The 16,285-nt window shown below is 50.3% G+C and overlaps 6 protein-coding genes across 6 annotated transcripts; 2 read left to right on the top strand and 4 right to left on the bottom strand.

Annotated features, from left to right (window-relative positions):
- Window positions 1–944: 944 nt before the first annotated feature.
- Window positions 945–2,146, top strand: NECHADRAFT_81677 (uncharacterized protein; the record flags this gene model as incomplete). The annotated part of the gene is made up of 3 exons (XM_003045134.1): window positions 945–1,279; window positions 1,354–1,495; window positions 1,577–2,146. The coding sequence occupies 3 exons, from the start codon at window positions 945–947 to the stop codon at window positions 2,144–2,146; spliced, it is 1,047 nt and encodes a 348-aa protein (XP_003045180.1).
- Window positions 2,147–3,401: 1,255 nt separating this feature from the next.
- Window positions 3,402–4,111, top strand: NECHADRAFT_81676 (uncharacterized protein; the record flags this gene model as incomplete). Its single annotated transcript, XM_003045133.1, has 4 exons — window positions 3,402–3,453; window positions 3,519–3,642; window positions 3,708–3,844; window positions 3,927–4,111. 4 exons carry the CDS (start codon window positions 3,402–3,404, stop codon window positions 4,109–4,111), a joined length of 498 nt encoding a protein of 165 aa, XP_003045179.1.
- A 1,939-nt stretch (window positions 4,112–6,050) lies between these two features.
- On the bottom strand, window positions 6,051–7,145 carry NECHADRAFT_42834 (uncharacterized protein; the record flags this gene model as incomplete). The annotated part of the gene is made up of 1 exon (XM_003044725.1): window positions 6,051–7,145. One exon carries the CDS (start codon window positions 7,143–7,145, stop codon window positions 6,051–6,053), a length of 1,095 nt encoding a protein of 364 aa, XP_003044771.1.
- Window positions 7,146–8,119: 974 nt separating this feature from the next.
- NECHADRAFT_81674 (uncharacterized protein) lies at window positions 8,120–9,166 on the bottom strand (the record flags this gene model as incomplete). Its single annotated transcript, XM_003044724.1, has 1 exon — window positions 8,120–9,166. One exon carries the CDS (start codon window positions 9,164–9,166, stop codon window positions 8,120–8,122), a length of 1,047 nt encoding a protein of 348 aa, XP_003044770.1.
- Window positions 9,167–10,030: 864 nt separating this feature from the next.
- Window positions 10,031–11,496, bottom strand: NECHADRAFT_43140 (uncharacterized protein; the record flags this gene model as incomplete). The annotated part of the gene is made up of 4 exons (XM_003044723.1): window positions 10,031–10,362; window positions 10,416–10,837; window positions 10,885–11,075; window positions 11,125–11,496. The coding sequence occupies 4 exons, from the start codon at window positions 11,494–11,496 to the stop codon at window positions 10,031–10,033; spliced, it is 1,317 nt and encodes a 438-aa protein (XP_003044769.1).
- Window positions 11,497–12,711: 1,215 nt separating this feature from the next.
- NECHADRAFT_100895 (uncharacterized protein) lies at window positions 12,712–15,050 on the bottom strand. Its single transcript, XM_003044722.1, has 2 exons — window positions 14,956–15,050; window positions 12,712–14,879 (listed from the first exon to the last, which is right to left on the bottom strand). The coding sequence occupies exons 1-2, from the start codon at window positions 15,017–15,019 to the stop codon at window positions 12,880–12,882; spliced, it is 2,064 nt and encodes a 687-aa protein (XP_003044768.1). The 5' UTR covers window positions 15,020–15,050; the 3' UTR covers window positions 12,712–12,879.
- Between the last annotated feature and the right edge of the window lie 1,235 nt (window positions 15,051–16,285).

Below are 16,285 nucleotides of genomic sequence, written 5' to 3'. Positions count from 1 at the left end.
CTCAATTATCTATAGATTGATATAGAATACGATGCAACTGGCCCTCATTTGGCTGCGCAATAAGGCGCTGAAGATGTAGTCTCATTTGGTGGTGGTACTGATACAGCGGGGAAACCCGGAATGTGTCGTTACTTTTTGAGACCCACTGTAGTCAACGGCGCCACACTGTGTTTGCTGTACGTAGGTCCAAAACTTGACCTATGGCTTTTGCTGGTTTTCATGGACTTGTTACCCCAAAGAAGAAGGTTCATCAAGAAGAATGAGCATGCTTCTTTGCAAGACCGACAGACTGGCTATGGATGACTGGGAGTCCAGGCCGAAGCTAGGAGGGTAGGCGTCAACGATGATTGACTTATCAACGCCCCGCTCCGGATGAACATGTCGTTGCGCCCTGTTGACGGGGCCCATGGTGAATTGTCAGCGTCCGCCCTCGGACTTGAGGGAGTTAAAGGAGTTTGGCGATTATTAACGTGAAGACCTATTTTGGCTGGTTGTTTGCTAAAACGAGTCAAAAAATATGGTAGTGAGTTGTGATAAGGGCTCTACTGAGAGATCTTGACTTCCATGTCAGGAATCCCGGCGACCTGAAAACCGACTTAGATGGACACCCCATTGGTGCACCTGGGATGATTTCTCTTTATTTTAGTCAGTGAAGCTCGGCTCAATAAAATCTATGAATGAGAGGCTTCTGATTTAAAAAATTAATAAACGCCATGTCCGTTGGTCTGTCGAGGCTGCAGGATACTCCCATTGACAGGGCGCTGATAGCATCACCCACATGATTCCACAATGTAAGCTGGCCACTACATATGCTGGGAACTCCCGGAGAATAATATCATTTCCCAAGCCGTGTGATTTGCGTTTGCGTCCCAATTTCTTCTTTCTGTCTTTATCTTGTGTTGGGTTATTTGTTTGCTGCCATCGGCCTGGCCTAGGCTCACAGCATGACTAAAACCACACCAAAGCAGGATGTCCTTCTTGTATTCATACCAGTTGATCCAGATCTGCAATGGATAGACCGAATACGCCGAAAGTTGCCATATATCGAGGTACGCTGGGTGAAGGCTTTGTCAGACGGACGCCTTCTGACACCAACTGACATCTCTCCCGATAAATGGGATGGCGTCACGATGGTCTGCACTTATTTCCCGCCGTCACCATCACTCGCACCTAAACTGCGCTTTGTACAAGTCTCGTCGGCCGGATTTGACCTTTGGGTCAATCATCCTTCCTTTCAGGATCCGGATGTTGTCTTTTGCTCTGCCAACGGTGCCCACCCGTGAGTGCCCATCCAATCTTTCCAACTGAAAATAGTGCATTAAGCTGCAAAAACTAACCAAATCCTACTCCTAGGCCACAGATTGCCGAATGGGTTATTGGTACCTGGATTATGAACCAGAGACAATTCCTTGAACACGCCCGCAATATGGAAGCTCAGCGGTGGAAAGCCTGCTTCGAACACAAAGCCACAGACTCGGCTGGCTCACGAATGCAAGTTATTCCAGGGCTTTAGGTGCCATGAACTAACTCATCCTTGTGTAGGGGAATTCTGGGTTATGGCTGCATCGGCCGCCAGTGTGCACGCGTTGCCAGCGCCATGGGCATGGAGGTCTACGCATTCACGCGGACAGAACGCCCTACTCCAGAGTCTCGCAAGGATTCAAGCTATTGTGTGCCTGGAACCGGAGACCCTAATGGCTTGATCCCTGCCAAGTGGTTTCATGGCTCGAGTAGGGCGGATATTGATAACTTCTTGGACCAGAAACTCGACATTCTGGTTGTTTGCCTGCCACTGACTCAAGAAACGAGCGGCATCATTTCTTCCTCTCAGTTCAAGATTCTAAGCAAGAATAAGACCTTTCTGTCTAATGTCGGGCGTGGGAAGCATGTGGATACTGAGGCTCTGACTGAGGCTCTGAAGACTGGCCAGATTCGAGGGGCAGCACTTGATGTTACCGACCCCGAGCCGCTGCCTTCGGATCACTCCCTCTGGGAGGCTCCAAACGTGTTTATAACACCTCACAATAGTTGGCACTCTACGATGTACTGGCCAAGGGTTTTGGAAATACTCGGAACAAATCTTGAGCGGTTAGACACGGGGAGACCGTTGGTCAATGCTGTGAAGAAATCCAGTCACTCGGGGTGATTTTCAGTCATCGATAAGAAATCAAAAGTCGCCTGGGGTTTGGAATTGTCAAACGCATTGATCTGCTGGCTCTGCCCCTAGCCTTGGTGATGTCTGTGTTTAGCTATTCCAGCACCAGCGGGAATGTAGATTGCGTCCGTGTTCCGTGTCTTCCGGTTCTTCTTTCTGTATTCCATCCTGTCTTTTGATTTCTAGAGCGGTTGTTGATGGTGTCGCGTGGTCTGCTTGGCGTTCAGGGGTACCGCAGAAAACTTCATGGACGTCATCTGGGAGGTCGGATCATACTAGACTACTACATGTATTAGATGAGGATTATTAGTAAGATAATACAGGTGTTAGACTATTACCAGTAATACTTTATGGTAATTTAGTATAATACTAGGATTAATTTATATAAAGCTTTATATAGCGCTTGGCGTGCCGGCCAAAAACATGCTTGCAGGCCGAGCATGAGACATAGCTATCCATCACTGAATACTGAGATTAGTATTTGAAAGAGTTTCGTTGAATGGATAAAGAAGAAGAGAAGAAGGGAGGGCTGGCAGAAAGGATGAGATGCCCCAGCACGTCCAATCTAGGAAACTCCAGATGGTTACCGAAAACCCTTGATCATCAAAAGAGCCTCCAAGCTTGGGCTGAATACGAGTTACGGCAGCCTCCCATATAATCCGGAGACTAAACTTAAGCACACGAAAGTGAACTTCTATTTATAGAGTCGAGTTCTTGCCTTTGGGCTAAGCTGCCGTTGAGCGAGCGCTGAGATCTTCAGAACTTGAGCCTAGGCGGGCTGAGTGAGTCCCATCCTACAACACGGCAATAGGCGATCACAACTGCAAGCGTAGTATCAGCTGTCATTCTAGACTTAATTGACTTCCGTGATTGTCTCATGGTGTGGCCATGCCTATGTCTTCGTGGCACTTGTGGCGAGCTGAACCAACCAATACATCCAAGACATGGAACGTTCTAGCCAGACACGTCTTCATGCATGTATTAACCTCACCTGCTCGCCAGACTCATTGACAAGGAACAGAAAACTATTGATCATGTGGCTGGCTGGAACTGAACTCTTTTTTAGCTGGGCTGTTCTGGACCGGTCTTCTCTGTAGAAAACAGACCGCGCTGGAATGCCCCAAGGCAAGTATAAATAAACTCGTTCTCTTGGCTCTTGTAATCAGTCTCTATCAGCACATCTCCTCCGCAACACATCATTAAGCTCATGAAAGTGTAAAAATACCCTGGTTCTCATATTGAAAAAATGGCGAACCGGTGTTACTTTATAGTCACTCCTGACCCTAACTGGTCGCATGGTATTGCCAGGGTATGTTCTATGATCCCTGTGACTTGCTTTGTTGCTTGTTGCTATTACAATGAGCTTTCTTGTGGGTTAGGCTAACTGGGGGCGATGAGGATGATGCGAACGGCAACCCGGAGCTCTATTTCCATATCAAGTTCGGCGACGGCGAGTCTTCATACACGACGCTCAACCCAAACTTCAAGTACAAAACACGCGTTTGGCCTGACGACAATCTACAGCCGTTGATTACTAACCGATTCCCTCTAGGAAGGTCGAGAACGTGCTCTCCCCTAACCCGACTCGCACTCTGCAGATTCCTGGCCCCAACGGGCTTTACTACGTGACGCGCAAGATTGGCAAGAGTCTCGAGTTGGATTACATGATCAAACTCACGCTACAGACTGGTAAGTCCTCGAACTATTCCATCATATTCCCGTTTCTCTTTAGCTGAAAGAAGGCTGATCACACCCCTGTTCTCGCGTCTAGATTCCACCGAGTGGAGGAGAGTAACTCTCAAAGCCGGGGCAAACTTTGCCGGCCTTAGACAGGTCCTAATTGACATGCTCACCAGGTTTCCGAACTACGACTGGCAAACTGGAGCAGGCTCAACAAGAATGGCGTTTGAGCAGAATTGCACGAGTTGGTTGGCTGCCAACTGCAACATCGAGTAAACCCCGAGGAAGCATCTGTAAATGCGAGACTTGTCAAAGGCTCGCTGACTTAGCATAGTGAATTTTGAACATTTTGGAGTTGATCTTGTTCCGTGTAGTGACTGTTTTCAACAAGAAAGGTACAATGTTCAACGCCAGAGCAACACACTTAATTATCTTTGTAACTTGAGAATATTCACAAAACTGTTTGGCATCCCGCCGGCAGTCAATGCTGCGCCAAGTATCCCGCACCCGTTACACACTGGAACTCCAAGGGCTAATACCCAACCTAATGCACCACACCCGAACACTCATAATCATCAACCCACTTGCTACTCTCACGTACTATGAATGAACGAATGTTCCTGGGTTTCAGCTCCCTTCCCATCTGTGTGGACAAAGATCCCCTTCTCGTGGTCCCTCCAAGACATGACCTTCCAAATGGCAGGGTACGTCTCAGCCCTCCTGTTACAGTCAATGCAAATGCACCCAAGGCAGTAATTCTTCTCCATCTGCCTTGCCTTCTCAATCGCCCCAGCAAGTTGTCTCCAACGCGCGGAACCCATCATCTTTTCCTCGAGGTCGTCCCAGCTGAGGGTGTAGTACTCCCTCGGCCCATACCAGAAGCTATCCGGGGCTGCAGCAACGAGACTCTCGGCTCCCGGGCGCTTTGGAAAAGGCGTTTCGAGAACCTTGCGCCTATCCTTGACCGTCTTCCGTGCTTCATCCGTGTCCACAGGATTGTGATCGTCGTCAAACTCATCAGGGTTGATGAGGACATACAGCACCTCTGCGCGGAGGCGAAGAAACGAAGTGGCCAGTGACAATTCGCTGTTGAGGGACTCATGGAAGCGGGTCGTGTAGGAGAGAGCGAGATATGGAACTCGCGGGACAGGAACTTGCCAATCCGTCTTGGTGAAAATGGTGAGTTTCTGAAACTCTTTCCCGACGCCTATCCACTCCGGTCCCAAGATGATGAGGTCTCGAGAGTTGTCCAGGTGGCGAGATGGAAGATCAAAGAGTCGTGGGGGCAGGAACTTGAAGTGATAGATTCCGCGGCTGGTGTCCACTTGAGGGGGTATGCGTTTGAAATCTCTTGCAAAATCCCACGTGTTTACACGGTTCTTGTCACGAGGGTCGTAGAGCTGAAGCGTGCCCTCAGGACCCCATGACTTTTGATGTCGGGTAGCGATACGGCGTGATTGCTTGCACGTCTGAAGCAGGATGTCGAGGTGCGTCTCACGGCGAGGACACAGCTCCACGAGCTCAGGAGGTGGCTTACACCACGTGAGCTCCTCAATCATGGTCATGGTCCAAAAGGACCCTACCTCTCCATTGGGCTCTCGACTTTTGAGTTTCTGTGATCCGAGCTGGGCAAAGTGAGCAGCCCCGGGGCGGTCCTTGAGAGACCATTCCCAGACGAGGTCTTGAAGCTCATTGGCCAGGTGAGGGAACTTTGGGAATGAAACGAGTTTGGATTGAGACATGACTGATGTGTTTCTGAGTTGAAAAGAGACAAGTGAGGAGTTGATGGGAGATGGGAATGTAATGAAGGAGTTGTTTGTGAGAGGGTCGGTGTTGATAGTTATGAGGTGAAGAGAGCTGAGAAAGAAGAGAGTATAAGAGGACAGCGAGAAGAGAAAAGAGGGAAGAGGAAAAGCCCTGTCCTACACGTAAGCAGAAAGATTGATTGAAATGATTGGTCTAACTAATGCACGTCGGTGAACCTCATCACCGTCGTACAAGGCTCTGTAGAGATTGGACGTCATTAATTCTCTACAGTGGAAACAGAAGCAAACAAAGCGAGCAAACAACGCTTTGTCTTGGATGAAAAATCTTTACCGTTTGATTCTCCTTAACGCAGGCCTTGATAAACACTGTATACACCCGAGTTGCAATCTACAAGTTCCTGCATGCATAAACCCCATCTTTTTGCTACCGCCCTGTGGTACAGATACATTCACACAGCTTCCTCTGCAACCCTCCTCACGATGTCTCTAGTCTCACACTGTATCCGCTGAACGAGGAGCCCGGCGTCTTCAACCTCATGCACGAGACCGACCGCGGCGCCTGCATAAGTCGCCAACCGCCCCTCGGGCCCCCAACCCTTCTCGCCGGTCTTGGCAGCCTCGTCGTGGCGGAGTTTCAGCTCGTCAAACGCGACGCCCGCCTGCTGGTCGTGCCAGCTCTGATTGACGATCCCGCGGGGGCTGTACTGCTCTGGCCAACCCATCGTGCCGCGGAGGTGGTTGTACAGCATCGTCCGAGTGGTGCACTGTGCTCCGTCGGAAGCCCGCACGACTTCCCGTTGGTAGCCCTTGTTGATACGGGTTTCGGTGGCTGCTAGGAAGCGGGTTCCCATTGCTGCGCCTGCAGCTCCTAGAGCGAGGGCAGCTGCAACTCCCCTGCCGTCGGCGATGCCTCCAGCCGCGATCAGCGTGATGCCCGAGTCCTTGAGTTTGTCTGCAATCTCGGGGAACAGCGCCATGATTCCTAGGCCGTCGTTTGCTCTGCCGTGGCCACCCGCCTCTGCTCCTTGGATGACTAGGACATCTGGGCGATTGTCACTCTTGGCGGCTTCAATACTCTCCTTGACAGTGCCAATTTGAGTCCAGATCTGAATCCCGGGGGAAGCTTCGCGCAATCGAGTGGCCCACTCATCCAACTCCTCCTGACCCCGACGAGGAGCAAACAACCAAGCCACGCAGGGCCGATGCTGCTGAACAGCCTGGACCGCGGAATCGAGGTCTCCATTCCAAAGTTGGAACCCCACACCAACAGGAAGGACACCTTGAGATGGAAACGACTGCGGCAATGTGTTTGGAGGCGCATTCTTCAACAGCTCCCTGACTGTGATCAAGTCGTTTGCCGTGTCTTCGGGCTTCGCGCCGGGTCCGATGAAGCCCAGCCCTCCAGCTTTGGAGATGGCGAGGGCCAGGTCTGGACCTGACATGACACGCATGGGCGCGCCGACGATGAAGGGTGACGTGACCCATGGGAACAGATGAGTTAGCCGGGCTCGACTTGTTGTCAAGGCTGCTCGTGTTACACTCATGATGAACTGCTATTTGTTAGGCGTAGTTGATAGGTTGTTCACATACAGAAATACCTTGGTTTATTGCGGGTTGCCCCGATCTGCCCTCTGGGTATGCAATGCGGTTGAATTGCTTTAATTGTTGTGGGTGTTAGATCGTCTTGGCAACTTTGTGGATGATCGACTGGGCATACTCATCCAAATACAGAGGCTTCTACCATAATACAATAGCCCCTCTTATATCATTCGATCTTTCCCTTGCTTAGAAACAAAACCTCAAAGTTACAGCCATCTGACCGTCTCGGGGAAAGACCGAGACTCTTCATGACGTGTGGCTCCTCTCTTGATCCCGCAATACCCGATGTACCCGTTGCAACCGATTGACCATGCATCGCCACGACCTCGGCTATAATTCTACATTGCTAGAGAAGGGGAAAAGGGAAGATGGGGAGTCGCGGATTGCGCTAATATTACAGCGAGTTTTGTGCTCATTGTAGGGTGTGGTGGTTGAGCTTAGTGAGTACTAAGACTTTGTTATATGTTGGTCGAAGTCAGCAACTCTTCAGTCGAAACCACGACGATTATTGACATGAGGTTTTGCTGATCAGTCAAAAAGTATTTTGAAGCCACCTCGAATTTCAACTTGAGTTACAAAGAGCAGGGCTGATCCAGGTATTGGGCTGGCTTGATATGGCCGCACGGGGGCAAGGAAATAAACAAAACGCCAGAGGACAAAGAGAGTTACCTAATAATGCTTCATAAGTGTAATAAATCAATTTCAAAGAATATCATAAAATGATAAAATAATCTAGAAGATTTTGTGCATTTTAATCATATTTTATTGATTATCCTTAGGAGAGAATAAACTAATATGTTTCTTTTCGTGTCTAGTATGTGGCATATGGATCTGGACAATAGTTAGCAGTGGACAATAAGGGAGGACAGTGAATAAGACTAACCTTTGAGCTCTTGCAGAAACGAAACATTGGTCGTATCTACTTCTCAGACTCCTTGTTGGAGTCCTGGTTGGACTCCTTGTTCTTCTCAGCCTCTTGGCGTCTCTTCTGCTCTCTCCAAGCGTTGATGCCCATGTACGCGCTAGGTTGAGGGCGGTGCTTGTCAACTCGAGGAGGAGGCAGAGTAGGTCGCGAGGACGTGTTGGAAGCAGCATTGGAAAAGCTCCCAGTCCGAGGTCGCGAAGAGGTGTTGGAGACAACGCTTGAGAAGCTCCCAGTTCGAGGTCGGCCACCAGAAGCAACACGGGAGCGAGGCTGAGCGCTTCCAGAACTGCCCGCCTTGATCTTGTCACCCTTTGTGGTGAAGCTCGCGATTCTGTTCTGGTAATTCGCAGATCGAAGGATGGCGGCACGCAGGAGGACGTCCTCGTACTGCTTCATGTTGGGGGAAGATCCGCAGTCCTCACAGATCTTGTACACAATGGTTCGAATGTTGTCTCGTGCAGAACTTCCAGGGAAGGGGATGAAGGAGAGAATCTTCTTGGAGATTCTCCAGCGCATAAAGTCCCATGGGTCCATGGCCAGCTCGTTCTTCTCGTGGAGCACGCGGAGGTCCGAGATCTTGCAGGCTAGACGGTACATGATCTCCTTCTGGCAGAGGCCATCATCGGGGAGGTGGTGCTTGGCCACGAGCTGGTTGGGGTGGTATCGAGTGTTAGGACCAAAGATGTCACGAATGCGGCGGTGCTTGCTGACGTTGTCCTGGTGAAGCTTGTGAGCGGCGGCGACGGACTTGTTGGAAGGGTCAAGCTTGAGACGTGCGCCAGTCTCCTTCTTGAGGCGCTCCTCCTCTTCTTCCTGGGCCAGGTACTCATCCAGAGAGTGCCAGGTGCTTCTCCAGTAGGGGCTGTTCTCGGTCAGCTTGGCGACGGGGGTGTCTCTCAGGCACTGGGGGCGAATGTAGGTGTTTCCGTCCTGGCTGAGGGTGTAGACCTCATCTCTAGGGGTTCGGAGCATCGCGAGAATGCTCTCAGTCGAAGGGCCATCCTGGGCCAGGTGAGAGGCAGGAGTTTGTCGAGAAGACATGCTGGGCCTCGTTGGATGAAGAGACTTGAGGACGTCAGGTCTGCTTGACATGAGTGTCAGCGCGGTTCGGCTCAAGCAAGAGAGTTCATCTCACCGAAACAAGGACTAGATGCTCGTGGCGATGATGGTTTATTTCTTTGTTAGTAGAGAGACGATGCTTCGAGCGCCTTGGTCGATCGTCAGCACAACAGATCTTCACTTCAGAAGGTCGGGGATGTTTACCAGGTGCGCATTAGAGTGGAGCACAGCTCCGAGAGAAGGGAAAGATTCAAAGTAAGAGAGACGCCGGCGTGAAGCGACTCGAAGCTCGCGAAGCGTGTAATGTCGCGATGATACCGTGCAGAACGAACGAAGCAGATGTGAAACGCTTCTCAGATAGAGGCGAGAAGAGGGAGAGTAGTCGAGAATATTTTTGAGAAAAGACGACAAGGTAAAAGAGAGAAAATATGACCTCTTCCGGTCATGAAAGGAGTGATTAGAGAAAAGAAGCGTCGTGATTCACCTTGCAAACGCCGAATGCTGGGTGTTGAGAAGTTGAGGTGCAAGGAGGGGGTCACGCGCGCGACGCGGATAGTTTTGGCTAGGAACGCGGTGCCTGCAACGTCACTGGCAAGTCAGCAGTAAAAGGACGTGATTACTGGTACATCAATGCGTGTTTTATTTGCCTTTGCTAGCTTATTTTTGCCTTTTATATAAAAGATCACGGGCCAGTCACTTTCCATACTTCCAATTTTCAAGTGTCTGGATGGTCCATCGGGTCATAGTTTCTTGTACTACCACTGTGTTTGCTTCTAGATATTGTGCCACTCTTTCAGGTAGTCAACAGTGAGTATTGTGCATCTTGTAGCCCTCTTTGAGCCCTAATCAAAACGCAAGCTCAAAGTCCCAGACCTGCAACTTCCTATCAGGAAAACCCCCAGCCTGGCGCACAAACACACTCAAGATGCCCTTATCACGGAGGCGAGTGTTATCAAACAAGGGCTCGGTGGAGGTGTTGGGAATATCAGCCAAAAACTTCCAGTCCTTGAACCCTCCCGTTGCCGTGGATGCGTAGATTCCAGTCTTCAATGCCGTTGCATCTGGGAGGAGTGCGATGAGGTGCTCGCCAGACTTGTCTCCTGCAAACTTTCCACGTGGGTCGAAGAGATCGGGACCGTTGATGCCGCTCACCTTGATGGCATTCTTTGTCCACTTGCCTACAGTACATGTCAGCTGTGCAGTCACACGAACGGTTCTGGCTTTGTCTTACCGTTTGTATCCCTGAGATAGTGTTGGTAGAGGTGTTCTCCACTGAGGTTATCCCGCATGAGAACATGAACCCTGCCCTTGGCATCCACAAACTGGCCCTCTTGGTTCACCATGCGGCTGTTCTGAGGAATATCCCAGATCAGTGTGCTATCCAGGGATGTTGAAATGGGCTTTGGAAGCTTGGTGCCGTTGGTGTTGAACCAGGTTCGTCCGTCATCATCGGAGTAGGCAAAGAAGACGTCGTGGTTGGTGTTTGCATCTGGTGTTTCACGAACAGTCCATGAGGTGTACAACTTTCCGTTGACGGAGTTGAGACCGTTGATGTAGGCGTTGTTGTCATCTCCTTCAATGTATTTTCCGTAAGCTTGCCACTTTCCAGTGGAAGAGCTGTATCGGTGGATGTAGCTATCACCAGCGCCAGATCTTTTGAAAATCAGCAGGGCATCCCACACAGTAAATGTGTCACTCACTGTCCAATGCGGAATTCCATCAGCATGTCACCGTTGCTCAATGATTCAAACCTGGGATAAGTCAAGGGCGTGTAAGGACCCGTAGATCCCGCAAGCTCGTGAACAACAGGCCCAAACAGGTCCGCAGTCCACGATGACGGGACATCTTTTGCAATGGACGTCTTGGACACGCGGTAGTTCAATGGCACGTCCTACAAACGGTCAGTGAATCATCTCCACCCATTTGGCTCGTGCACTGACATGGTGATCAAAGCTGAGATGAATCTTGCCGTCGCCAGAAATACCCATGGAAATCATATTATGTCCGTCCATGGTCTTTTGGACGTAATCGGTAAGAGTCAAGTATTCCCAGTCGCCAACCGACGGGCTGACACGACGACGGCCAATCTTGACATAGTGGTTATTGTATCCAGCCGGGGTCGTCTCGTAAAAGGTGACATATTGATGGTCGCCAAAGGTGATCAGAGCATCTTCCTGGTAGCTCACTCCGTTGAGTCGCTCGGGACCTTGGAGATCAGTGCCGATTGTCCATGACTTTGTTGATTTCACCGTTAGTGCTGATGCACCAACGAGCATGCAGCAAACTGCCGCGATACCAGTCCTGAGATGCATTGTTTCTGGTTGCAGATGAGTTGTTTCAAAAGACCTAGTCACTTTATTTATATTGCTGGTCTTGAACTGGTTCCTGCGGAGGATTATCCTTGTCCCAATATGACAGGTGGTTAAGCTCAACCCCAGCCTCGGCCCTTTACAGAAGGTTTCCTTGAAGATCGTTGCAATTAACCTATGAACCACACCATCATGGTCCTATACCCCACAAATAAGCTTCCGTGATCTGCTCCCCGGACTTTGGGGGTTCGTAGGATTCTCCTCTTCCCCGCCCCCAACCTGCATCGGCTTGACTCTCAGTTATATATATGCCGATGCATCTCGTCCCTTTTTAACTCGAGCACGGGTCAAAATCAACACTCTGTTCAAATAGTTTACCTTCTAGAGCACCCCTAATCGAGTAATGACTCCGCGCCAAGGGGTCGCATAGCAAACGTCAATGCAACGACCACCGAATGTAACTATAAACGGCAAAGACCCCGTTGTTCTTTCTCAGCCGAAACTAGGTGTAGTGTGGATCTTTGTTAACCGGCCCATTCATAGCAAAGCTGGGCGGACAGTCCGTGTCATTCAGTCGACATAAAGGGGGACGAAGAACAGGGTGTCTTCGGTGTATTCCTCTGCCGAAGCTATGGGTTGCTGCACAAATGGTAGTCACGCGCCTACGTAGTATCTCCTTGCTTGCGCGAGGACTACCATTGGGTTCTGAGGAGGGATCTAGACCAGTTATCATGAGTCTCTTGCTATACTCACCAAAATTCAGATAAGAGATTAGCCTGCTCTTATATTATTTTCATAGAGTCTTAGTTAGTGCTTTAATGGTGAGGATGAGTACACTCTGGCAGTCTCCGCGCAAGCAAGCAGATACGTAGTCTCATAACTAGCTGTATTGACTTGACAGTTGACATGTCTACAGTCTACACAAGCATCTATGTCAGACGGATACCGAGGTGCTTTGTGGCATCCAGTGATTTCACCTCCAGCAGACAAAAGCTGAAGAGATGGCAATGTCTATGATATCCAAATATAAGATTGTATGCCATGGTTCCGTGGCTTTCCAAACACAAAATGCACGGCGCTTTATCTTGATCTAGATCTTGATCAAGCTGCATCTACTGCTCCTCTTCTCGTTGTTTGGTGCCTCTTTGAACTCGGGCCCAAACAGAATCAGGAAACTTAACCAAGCACGGCTAGACCAGCTCACAGTGGATTTTTCTTAGCAGTCAAAATAGTGCATTTTCTTGTGATGGCTTCCAAAAACATGCATCGGCCTCAGGCTTCAACCTCCATAATCAGATGACAAACAGCAGAAGCATCTATGGTAAGTAACATAATATCTTTATCGTGAATCATAAAACATGCTAAATGCATCCCAGACTCCAAAATTTACATATAACGATGCACCATCCGCGGCATGGCCGGTGCCTCTCCCATAGCGACAGGCGGGGGGTTGTTTGCAGGATCAAAAGGACTATTCTTCTGAAGCCGGTTTCCGACTCTTCTCCTCCTCTTCCGCACGCACGAGGCGATGAAGCAGCCTAGAATGAGGGCGACAATGACACCTCCAACAGAGGCGGCGACGGCAATCACCACGGTTCTGTTCTCGTCGAACCAGCTTCTTCCGCTTCCTCCTCCGCTACCACCGCCTCCGGAACCGCCTCCGTTGCCGTTGTCGTCGCCGCAAGAGTCATCTCGCTCGTCTTCGGGACATCGGCTCGATTCTCCATCGCACGTCTCCTCGGGGTCACAAGAACCTGTGCTCTCTCGGCAGACTTGGCCACTGGACGCGACCTGGCATTGGTCTGTACAGCAGGCGTCTGTCGCTGGATCGCACGCAGCGCCGCTCTGAAGCTGGCATGTTGAAGGGTTACAGCATGAGCTCTCTGGGCATCCTTCTTCACCACCGCAGTCGCACGCCTCTCCTGGTTCAACAATGCCGTTTCCACACTGACTCTCGTTGATATCAGGAGCATCGTCTTCATCGACAAGACAGCTCGTGTCGATCAAGTCATCTCCAATCGCCGTGCAGATGGTTCCAATAGTACAAGGTGAGAATTCATCTAGCTCCCGTCCACTCCGTGGGTTCATGATGTACTGACCACTAGCATCACAGGTAGATCTGCTAAGGGGACAGCAGCCCTCGACAGGAGAATCCCCACTGCAAGTCTCGGACGTGCAATCGTGAGAAGCTCCAAAGTTGTGCGCCAACTCGTGAGCAAAGACCTGCCACTCGGCAGCCGTACGAATAACGACGTTGGCAGACGCGACAGAGCTTCCGCCTCGCCACGATCTCCCTCCACGACTGCAGATGTTGCCGATCCAGGCCATGCCGACTGTTGAGCCGCTCTCGCAGGCACTCATCAGGGACCATGCGGCGTTCTCATCGCTGAATTGGCTTCTCCACTCTGAAAACAGGCTGAGTCGTCTAGAAATGTCGGCATTTGATGAACAGGGGAGGTTCCAGGCTGTTGTGGTGGAACTTGACGATGGACAGGAGGAGTCGCTGATGGTCAAGTTGCGGATGGCCAGGGAGATGTTGAAGGCGTCCTCGTATACCTGCGAGGCGATGTTGATTTGTGAGATGATGTTCTCCCGAGCATCTTCGAGTGAGTCAAACTCGGCCGTGTACGAGCAATCCGTGGCGACTCCTATCATGGCTACTCGTCTTGTCGATGGACACCCGCTCGTGTCTCCAATAACGTCCACGGGATCGATCTGGCCAATTCCGTTTTGTCGACGCACACGCTCGACGAATCCATAACGTGGCGTGTCTCGTTTTTCGTCTCGGTCATCCAGATCCAGAGAAAACGAACGGCGGTCCAAACTCTGAGTGCCGCATATCGACGCGTTGGATAACGATCGTTGAAAGATGCCTCCGTCTTGCTCGACATTATCCGACTCCTTCCAGACCACCATGTACGGAGCGTCCGTCGCAGGGAGTTTACCGTCCAGTTTGAACTGCTTATGGCGAAGGTTCGAGCTGGGCGAGATGTGGTGGTAATCCCCGTCAAGGTTAAAGACGCCTTCAAGAAAATATCGGCCGTTCCGAGAACGAACCATGATCCGGGCCCAGCCTACTTTCCTCCATGTTTGTTTCTCAACATCGGAAATAAAGGCGTCTCCCTTGTACAGGAGCGGCGAGCCTCGTCCTATGACGGTGTTTGACAACCCGCTGGTCCCGTCAGGTCCAACATGTCGAACGTCTGTGAGACGCGAGATGACGTTGCGGCTTGGCTGCAGGTTTAGTTGGATCCTCTGTCTTTCTTTTGATATAGTGAATTCGACTTGGAAATTTGAAGAGGTGTCAAGGCTTTTAGGACTTTGAGAAAAGTGTAGGTCCTGGATGAGGGAGGCGTGGCGGATTGGGCTTCTGGCTATTGACAAGGCTGAAGAAGGATCATGTTAGTTACACATGATCGACAGGTGCATCATGTAACCTTTTTTTTGTGGCGGGGGACTTACCATGCACATGCAGCAGGGAGACAGAAATCGAAAGCAAGTATAACAAGAAACCAGGGAGATTCATCGTGTGTGTGAGAGGGGCTTCTGCAGTGTAGATGACCCTCGCCGTGATACTGATTCCCACGGCCAACTTGGGATCCTAAATGTCTTAAATCTCCCAAAGATGCTTCATATACAGGGAAGAAAAAAAAGGGTCCAGCCGTCTATCTCACCGGGCGCACAAAGTATAAGTGCTTGGACCAACCCCATCATCACCAAGTGCTTGGCGTCCGAGAAAGAGACTTATACCAAGCATGCTAAGCCACCCTGGCCTCGTCATGGAGAAACGGGACCCGGCCGGCCGGCTTTGACGGGGCGAGTCCAATCTATGGAGCATGCATGTCCGACGATTCGGTAGACTCCTTGATACGTGAGTGTAACTTGTTTCGTGTAAGATGTGAGTCTGGATGAATGCATGGACGTTTTACACGGGCTTTGTTTGAGAATAACACTCAGCCATTTTGACATTGATCAATTCCCATCAGATAAACACCAGATCTCTGCACAAAATGGCAGACCCTCACACGACCATTCTTTCAAACCCTACCCAGCCATGATTGGCAGCCGGCAGATCGACGAGAAAAAGTGATCACCCGCCGAAAAGACAAAATTCATCTAGACAGGGGGGGGTAAAAGAAAATCCCACCGTTGGCGGAGGCGGGATGGGATGATCTGTAAGCATCTTGTTAAATCCGAGTGGGCTAAACCCGACCTCCCCTCGAAGCTGACGTACGCTCTTCTCTTGGCATCCCGAGTGTCGGCGTCACTCCAAGTCGGCTTTGACCGTGTCACTCTTCTCCTGGGCTCATTCTTGGCTTAGGAATGGATGACTGATTAAGTTGTGTCGTCGGAAAGCACGGGTACAATGTACTTTAATTGATAAGCTTAAATAAGCGCTTGCTTGCGTATTCCATACAGGGACTCTAAAAAGCATGACGAGGCTTCAAGACTGACCCAAAACCAATGTGCATTCCTTGGCTGATGCTTTCAGACCCCAGCCCCAAGACTTTGCCAGGGTTTGATGATGCTTGTTCGGAATTACTGAATATCTCAACCCTAGCTCCGATTTTCATGTTGGTGAGTGTACGTCACCATCGCTGAGCCTCTATCAAGGTGCCTCTATTTGAAATAATGATGATCTTTTCTCTAGTAAAACAGACAGAGTAACGTTGATATGTTAGATTCTTCTTTGACACAGCGATTCGGTCTTGGTTCTGTCTCAAATAGCTCCTCTCATACCTGCTTTGCCTTTCCTTCATGACTTCACCCTCCTCATGACCATTCAGTGTGT

The sequence above is a fragment of the Fusarium vanettenii genome, assembly GCF_000151355.1.
Source record: "Fusarium vanettenii 77-13-4 chromosome 6 genomic scaffold NECHAsca_20_chr6_4_0, whole genome shotgun sequence".
Lineage (NCBI taxonomy): Eukaryota > Fungi > Ascomycota > Sordariomycetes > Hypocreales > Nectriaceae > Fusarium > Fusarium vanettenii.
This window is presented reverse-complemented; position numbering and strand designations above follow the sequence as displayed.